The 9289-nt window shown below is 41.3% G+C and overlaps 1 protein-coding gene across 1 annotated transcript in view; it reads right to left on the minus strand.

Annotated features, from left to right (window-relative positions):
* HABP4 (hyaluronan binding protein 4) overlaps nucleotides 1-264 on the minus strand; it is a 70093-nt gene extending 69829 nt beyond the window's left edge. The window contains exon 1 of the mRNA XM_004714609.2: nucleotides 3-264. Coding sequence (XP_004714666.1) covers nucleotides 3-213 — 211 coding nt within the window. The 5' untranslated portion in view covers nucleotides 214-264. The remainder of the gene's footprint in view (nucleotides 1-2) is intronic.
* Between the last annotated feature and the right edge of the window lie 9025 nt (nucleotides 265-9289).

The following is a 9289-nucleotide window of genomic DNA, read 5'->3' on the forward strand; positions in this document are numbered from 1 at the left end:
GCCGCCGCGGGCGCCCACCCCAGGCGCCGCCGCCTCGTCGCGCCTCTTGCGCTGGAGCTGCTGCTGGCGCCGGCACTCGGCCTCCCGCAGGATGTCAAACGGGTCGGACTCGTTGTCCAGCAGCTGGTGAAAGCGGTTGGCCACAACGCAGCCGAAACTCGCTTGCATCGTGGCGCCAGCGGAGGCCACGGGGCTCCCCAGAGCGCCCTTCATGCTGCCGCGGCACTGCAGGTCAGCAAGCAGCCCACGCGTGCGTGCCTCAGCGTTGCCGGCGACGAGGACCCATTCCACCCGCGGCCACCGCCTCCCTCCCAGCCCGACCAGGTCGACTCCCCGCCGGCAGCCCCCCGCCCCCCCGCGCCGACGCGGTCCGCCTAGCCGTCGTCAGCGGGCCAATCAGCACGCGCGGACACGCCCTCTTTCTAGCCACTCCCCTGAAAGTCCAATCACTGACCAACTGTTGCCGCGTCACGCGACCTCGACGCTCCACCCCTCCGAGCCGGGCCGAAGGGGCGGGGCTACTGCGAAGAGAAACGAGCGTTCGTGGTCCAGGCCGCTTGGAGACGCAGTTAAGATACCGCGCTAGCTGTCTGCTCAGAAGCTGGCTTCGCATTCAAGCTGGCTCTTCTTCAAAGGCGTGTGTTCATGTAGCCATCCAACAACTGTTCATAGAGCATTCGCTATGTCGCGCACTATGTGGGAGGAAACTGTAGTCCTCATCTTCAGGGCGCTTACAGTTCACAGGCTGCGAGCCGGTGCCCCTGAGAGAAAGTGCGGAATTCAGAAGGCGCCGGGTAGCAAGGCAGCCAGATCTACTTAGGAAGTCTGGGCAAGTCGCAAAGATGGCGAGGAGCAAAAATCTCAGGGTGAGATGGAGCAAGCACATTCAAGCACATTGGAATTATAGAAGGGCGGGTCAATAGGGGCCGTATTTCGGCCTTTAATCCAGCAACAGCAGAAAGTAAGTTTTCAGCATCCTCACTACCATCTAATCGCACAGGACAGAACAGAACTACTCTGAGTTTTTGAGACAATCTCTTTCCGGGCATAGAAAGCTTGTCTTTTCTCCCTGGGAGTGGCTGGTAGTAGTGCTTTTATTTGAAATGGTAACTTAATTAGCATTGCAAAGGAATAGGTTAGGGTAGGTGCAGGGAAACTAAGCAGAGAAGATTGACTAGTGGAGAGTGAATTAGATGCAAGAGGTTTCGTTTCGTTTTGTTTTTTATTAAATACTTTTATTGGGGGCTCCTACATCTCATCACAATCCATACATTCATCCATTGTGTAAAGTACATTTGTCCATATGCTGCCATCATCATTTTCAAAACATTTTCTTTCTACTTGAGCCCTTGATATTAGTTTCTCATTTTCCTCCTCCAACCCACACCTGCCCCCCTCATGAACCCTTGATAAGTTATAGATTATTATTTTCATATCTTACATTGTCCTCTGTCGCCCTTTATCCACTTTTCTGTTGTTCGTCCCCCTGGGAGAGGGGGTTATATGTTGATTCTTGTGATCGATTCTCCCTTTCTACCCCCACCTTCCCTTTATCCTCCTGGTATCTAGATTCTCCTTGTTGGCCCTGAGGGGTTTATCTATCCTGGATTCCCTGTGTTTGGGGCTCTTATCTGTAGCAGTGTGCATGTTCTGGTCTAATCCGGTTTGTAAGGTAAAATTGAGGTCATGATACTGGGGGGAAGGAAGAATTAAAGAACTAGAGGAGAGTTGTGTGTTTCATCGGTGTGTTTTTTGCTTTTTAAGGGAACCGATATAATTTGGTGATGTTCAGACGTGGAGGGTTACAACAACAGCTATTTTTCTGGCCTGGACAGCTGGATTGGTGGGACTATTAGTAAAGAAATACAGCAGTGGAAGAGATCACTTCAATTCGAATCATAAATCTAGTCTTCGACATAGTGAAATTTGACTTTTGTTTTCAAGAGAAGAACACTTGGATGGATTTCCTTCAGGAAATCTTGCCAGGGCACCTGTGGAGACACTCGTGGCTGCAGTCATTCTTCTTTTCACATTTTTCTAGAACAAGTATTGTCCAGGTTAGGGGAAGTTGGGTCCCTTTCTATCCCCAAGCCTGGTTTTTCTTGAATCACGTTATACTTCTATTTCCTTGCCAGGATTATTATGTGAATGCAGTAGAACAGTCCTGATGAGTAGAATGTTGAGATTTCTAGGAGACTTTTTTCTTGCTCTACAAAGGGACTAGATTCTGTTATTTGAACCTTGTTCTGGGAGGAAGACATGATACCTGGAGTTGCTGTCCTTTATTAGACATAAAGGAAATAACTGGTACCCTGAGGTTGACCGAGCAGAGCAGGAAAGAGATGTTGTGGAGCTACTGACAACCAGGGAACCTCCCTAAGGCCAGTTGTTAAGTCAACTCTAATTTGTCAGTGTATAAAACTCTGATGTCCCATGATGTTTTAATGGCTGCTTTTTTTTTTTTCTAAATAGATCACTAGGCCTTTCTTCCAAGTCACCTCTGAATGGACTGGAATATCTAACCTTTTGGTTAGCAGTCAAGCAAGTTAACCATTGCACCACCCAGGGACTCACTCGAACCTCCTTCCTTTAGATTTACTAGGTAAGATAATAAATGCCATTATTGCAGAAGCTACTCTTAAATCTAAACCAAAGCCACCTCCATTAAGTTGATTCTGACTCACAGCCAGCTCTATTAGAGTTTATGAAATGATAAATCTTTGAGAGCAGATAGCCTCGTCTTTCTCCCAAGGAAAGGCTGTTGGGCTTGAGTAGCTGACTCTGCAGTTAGCAGCCCTGAGTTTGTTTCTTACATCTAAAAGTATCCTGTTAGAGGACCTTCCTTGAATACTTCATTACTACCTTTTGCTTTCTTTTCATAGCAAACAGAAAAGGAACCCTTAAACCAACTGCTACCAGGTTTGTGTTTTACTCACTTATTAAATTTTATGTCATTCCTAATGAGGGAAGGGATCTGTGGTAGTTGCACGGTTTCATGTCAATCTCGATATATAAAGGTGTAAGGTGAGTCTAGCTTGTCAATCAAATCACAGCCCGATAGTGCCTCCTTGTGAGTGTGGCCTTTCCATAAGGATGGACCTGGGAACCTCCCACTATCTCTCTGCCTTTACCTTCCTGCTGGCAAACCACTTTGAGACTTGCCAGACCCCTGGAGATGCAGCTACTACCATTAGATCCACACAACTCTGCACCCACTGGCCTGTGGTCTTCCTGCATTCTGCATCAGAATTTTATCTTATTTTATCATATTTCACTGCATTTGACTGCATCATTCTGAAGAGGCTTTATGGACTAGTATCAGACATTTGGACTTGAGTTGGACTGAGCTGGGATGCTTTCATTCTATGTAGCTACTTACACATACATGATTGTCACTGGATTTGTTCCTCTAGTCAAGCTGGCCTAATACAGGATCATGCTTGTTACATTGCAATTTGTATTCTCACTGCTTTACATTCTAAGTTGCTGCAGTATGCTCTCAAAAATATTTGTTGAATGTTCTGATTTTAAGATACCTTAAAATATCTTAAAGGTTGTCTATTTTTTTTAAGTCAGCACAGAAAATATTTTTTTCCTCAAACAATTAAAAACAAGTGTTCAAACAAAAACTGATAAAAAAAATATTCAAAACATCACTTCACAATGACCAAGCTATAGGAACAACTCAAATGTCTATCAGCAGATGAATGGACAAACAAGATGCTGTATATTTATGGAAGAATACTATTTGGCCATAAAGATGAAAGATGTACTGATACGTGATATAACGTGGATGAACCCTTAAACATGCCGAGTGGAAGAAAAACCAAATACACATACTACGTATTATGGGATTCCATTTATATGAACTGTTCAGAATAGGCAACTCCACAGACACAGAAGCAGATTAGTGTTTGTCATATTTATTATTGGGTTTTGATCCACATGGTTGGCAGTTTGAAACCACTAGCAGCTTCATGGGAGAAAGACTGGGCTTTCTACTCCTATAAACAGAAATGCACAGTGGATCACTATGACTAAATGGCAGCAAGTTTTTTTTTATCAGCATCATGACCATCATCATCATCATCATCATCATCATCATTTTGAATCATGACCAAGTAGACCCATAAAGAATCCTCATTATTGTGAAGTGAATCAAATTTCAAAATATTCTTCATGCATCAGAATCACCTGGATATTTAGTAAAACACAGAGATTGTGCCTTTCCACCTCCCTTCAGTGTTTCCTATTCAGTAGCTCTGCGATGGAGTCCAAGGATCTGCACTTCTAACAAATTTCAGGTTCTGGAACTGCTGGTTGTCTTTGGCATGTTTAGGATACATCAACAAGGAACCATCATTACCTTGGACAAGGCTTGTTTTCTTCATACTGAAGATCTGGAGACAACCCATTCCCCTGCTTTCCTGCTACTTTCTTTCCATCATGGTTAACCACAGCAAGTACTTAAAGTTTTAAATTAGGCTCTTCATTCTAATTTCTAAATCACAACTGCCTAAGACAGTTGCTAGTGAACCAATTCTAGTTGTTTCAGGGTTAAGTAGTTCACCTCAACTAGATCCAGACACAAGGTCATCCGTGTGTGTCAGAGTAGAACTGCTTTGCTGGGTTTTCTTGGCTATAGTCATTATGAAAGCAGATTTCTTCCATGGTGCCACTGTGTGAGTTCAAACCATTATTCTTTAGGTTAGTACCTTTGTGCCACCCAAGAACATTGCAGACACCTGTGTTGTAATGGTGGTGGTTCTGACTCAATGACCTGATGTACTACAGAACAAAACATTGCTTTGTCTTGTGTCGTCCTCACAAGTACTGTTATGTTCGAGCCCAATGATGCAGCCAGTGGCAATCCATCTTGTTTTTTGCTGTCTCTCTACCAAGCATGACATGTCCAAAAATACTTGAAAGGTAGTCGCACCGTCCTTGAATCTAAGGGACATTCTGACTGTACCTCCAAGACAATTTATTTTATCGCATTTGATATGCTTTGCCAATACCAACATTCAAAGCCATTAATTCTTCTTTGGTCTTCCTTATTCACTGTCCAGCTTTGGAGTGCATGTGAAAGGATTGAAAATACCCTGCCTTGGGTCAGCTACCCTTTAGTTGTCAAAGTGACATCTTTAGAACACTTCTTGAAAACCAAACCAAACTCACTACCATTGATTTAATTCTGACTCATAGACCACTATACAAACAAATAGAGATGAAAAGTCTCTAGCTGGGATTAGTGCCCATGGGATTCTCACAGTGCTGCTGATTATGGTAGTATTTACTGATGCTAACTTATTTAACAGACTTTCCTTTTTAAGTGACCACCTTCTATTGGCAGATTGCACCTTTGAATCCATTCCTAAAATAAAGCTCTACCTTTATTAACATGCATTATTTGCAATGTTATGTTTAATGTGGTCATGTTGCTGTTTCTGATATATGAAAGCAACCTTTAATACTTATAGTAACAAAAGAACAATGGGGTATGGGTACTGAATAATAACACTGTCTATTTTAGTTATTTATGATTAGTAGTGGAAATACAGTTAACCTTAACTGTATACACAATGTAAATTAGCTTAAGTTTAATGTAGTAGTTCCATTGGGAAAAATAAAATAAAACATTAAAACCTTCCAAATTTACTTTAAAGTCACAGAAAGATCACTATGAGACTTCAAAAAGCATGCAGCTTTATTACTTTCAAATACTTGTATAGAGCAACACTTGGGTTGGGGTCAGGGAGGAGGGGGCCAGTTTAGGCTAGAAAGTTTTCTGTATCACCAAAGAGCTACTATCCATTGACTATATTTTGCAACTTTATTAGTGTTATTCTTTTCCATTTTTAACAAATGAAATTATTTGTCACTAAAGGATCCAAGTCCACTTCAGTTTAACATTTCCTTCTTTCATACCCATTCAGACCAATGTTTAATCTGCGGGATAAGGAATCTGGAGGGTTTGCTATTTCTTTGTTTACTGCATCTCCTCCATGAAATCAGGATGACTACAATCTGTCCCGGGTTCCTCATAAGATTGGTGGGGGAATAAAATAAATTAGGGATTTTTTTTCTTTTTTAAAAAGACACTGTCTTACCAATGTTTTTACTTGCATAATATATGCAGAATGTCAATATAATGTCATTCTAAGTCCAAGAGGATCTAAATTATCATTTATACTAATTGAGCCAATGATGATAAGAACAATGACATGCTAGTGCCTGGTTTAGCTTTTACGTGGCTAATAAGTAAATTCAAATTCACTTTCCTATAGCAAATGAGTAAAGCAAGTCGGTGGCTCACAAGTTCCGTTTCTGTAGAAACACAAGCCATCAGTGAGCAATAAGGGTGGAACAGGAGAACATGTGACAAGCAGACCATACAGCAATCGATCCATTATGAACAGATACAGAGTAAGTTTAAATCAGGCAGAAATACATATACTCCCCACTCTGACAATATTCCTATTATCTTCCAGGTTCTCATCAGCTTTCTTTTCTTATCCTTAAAACAAGGTGTTACTAAATCATAGTGCTTCGTATCCTTGAGACACTTTTGTCATCTTTTTTTCCCCTCTCTCAGTCTCTGAAAGTTGCTCCTATTAAATCTTGATCTCTGTTTGCAGTGGTAATCAAGGTTGAGTAAAATAATTTGGCAGCTAGAGGTTATTCATTCCATCTTTATTCTGGATCATGAAAATAGTTGAGTAATAGAAACACCATTTAGAGTGAGTTATTTTGGGCATGTGCACAGGAGACCAAGAAATACACCATTGGTTCACATGGGCACTTTTGAGTCAGCTGCTGTAGCAAGTAATGTTTAATTCTCTGACCAATCAGCATAGATCACCAGTCCAAGCTAGATTCTGATGAGTCTGCCTTTCAGAACCCCTAAGACAGAGTGCAGGGAAGGGTTGGCTCCCCAAAGAAAATACAGTTCCCAGGACCAGTGAGAACTCCTGGGCTGATGCAAACTGCTAATGAAGTTGACAGGTAACTGAAAATTAGAGGTTTGATACTACTCAGAGGCACCTCAGAAGAAAGGCATGGTGAACTACTTTTTAAAAATTAGTCATTAAAAACCCTATGGAGAATAATTCAACTCTGATATACAGGGAGTTGTCATAAATCAGAATTGACTCTACAGCAACTGGCTTTAGTGCCATCCAGGGTAATAGATAGAGGCTGGATTAGTAACAAACAGGATGCTCTGCAGATAATGATTAACATAAATATATTATTGGCATTTCTTACAGCATTTGACTGCAGTGCCCTGAATTATAATTCTTTCTCCTTATTTTTCTTCCCTAAGGCCAGAAATCTTATCTAATTCATTTCTGGATCCTTTCCATCCCTTCTTTCTGTCCTCATCTTCAAAGCCAATATTTAAGAAAGAATTGTTTGGATGAACTAATTTCTTGTTTGTATAATTATGCTGCCAGCAAATATTTTTGCATATATTAACACATCAACTGTATGCAGTAGATACCTTGTTCCCATTCTACAGTGAAATGAGTGCTTCAGTAAGTGATAGAGTTGAATTATGAAAACAGGCACTTTTAACCATTATGGTACCTCACTAAGAATGAGTGAAAATTGGAACATGTAATGGAGAATAATACAAAGTGTGTCTCCTTAAAGAATAATGCAAGCAAGGAGGGAGACTTGATTGTATACAAAAAGCACATGTTCTCAGAATATCCCTAAAGGGAAAGTGTGTATGGGCTTATAAGTATATCACTAGTACATTTTATGAGGGATTGTTTACCAAAGATCTAGTGGGTACAAATGTTAGATTGGTTTGCAGAGCTAAAGCTGTATTATGTCTATGCTGAGGTTGGATTGACTGAAATGCTGATAGAGGGTTGCTTTTCTGATTATATTACATTTCAGAAGTCTTCCAGAATAAGTAATAAACCTCATAGCTCTAAGCATGGTGTGAGGACCAGTATCATCCTGTCTCCTGGGAGCATGTTTGATATGCAGACTCCCAGGTGTCACCCCAGAACTTCAGAATCAGCATCTTGACTACATAATCCCTAGGAGATGCCTGTGTAATTGACATTTGAGAAGCACAGAGATAAAATAAAAATGCAAAGCCAGCATTGAGGACAACAGTGGAACTATCAGTATTATCTAACGGAAGCCTGGTTCTCATTTATTGTTGAAGTAGTTTAGCTTTATCTCACAGTTTGTACAGACCACACCATTTCATTGTTCAGTTCTCTGTGTACCTTCAGCCACAAAATTGAAGGGCCACAAATTGGGCAATACCAGTACAGGAGGAGATGTTAGACTAGACCTCTTGTGAATGATTAAGCAATTCCAGGGAGCATTACAGCAGAGGGCATCAGGGTTCAAACATAGACTTCTTACATTCCATGCAAGAGACCTAAATTGAGTCCCAGCCAATGTATCTAATGTATCTAAAGTTTAGTGATTGCTTGTCTGTCGATGGAAGCTTGTGTAATGCTGAATGGGTTTCGGTGAGGCTTAGAGAATAAATTGGACTAGGAAGAAAGTTCTAGCTATGTACTTCCCCCAGTCAGCACAAGAATTTGATTCCATCATGCTTGCTTTGCCTTGAATTGGAGCCAACAACAGGGATTGTTATATGCAAGAAGGCCCGTAAGTAAGAAATCAAGAAATTTGGACTAACAACTAAATGACAGAATTTGTGTGTAGGATGACAAAAAAAGAGGGGAGGGGGTGAGAAGGAGACTTTATCCTTTAAACTGAGGGATTGTCATCATGTGGAGTATTTTAAATATTGAGAAGAATTAAATTTATTGCCTTAGGGAAATTTTTACATGCTTAATAACAACATTAAAATTATTAAAATTGCAAAGAACATTTGATATAGAACTTGTACATGGATCGAGAGGCAGTTGTGTGCATGGAACAAGGGAGTACTGCATGGTTTAGGATCAGGAAAGATGTGCATATGTCCAATACCAATCTATAAAGTACTCTTCACGAAACACATGAAATGATGCCAAATGTAAGAAGATCACAGGCCAATGGGTTGGAATCTTCTGAATCCAGTGGCGTTGTAAGCATCTCAGTGCTAGGAGGGGTCTCTACATTGCTTCTCTGGCTCCAGAGGTCTGGTTGTATCAGGGTAGGTCCATGTGGCTTCTCCATCTCCCATGGTGTAGCGCCATGTGTCTTGTCAGTAGAGTGTCTCACAGGGAGTGAGTAGAGAGAGAAAGTGTTTCCCACCTCCAAGGAGGAAAAATCAGGATTTCCCAGAATTCTCAGGAGAAGGCCATGCCCA

This window comes from Echinops telfairi, unplaced genomic scaffold (assembly GCF_000313985.2).
Source record: "Echinops telfairi isolate 266 unplaced genomic scaffold, ASM31398v2 ScPeMD7_27;HRSCAF=92, whole genome shotgun sequence".
NCBI classification, from domain to species: domain Eukaryota; kingdom Metazoa; phylum Chordata; class Mammalia; order Afrosoricida; family Tenrecidae; genus Echinops; species Echinops telfairi.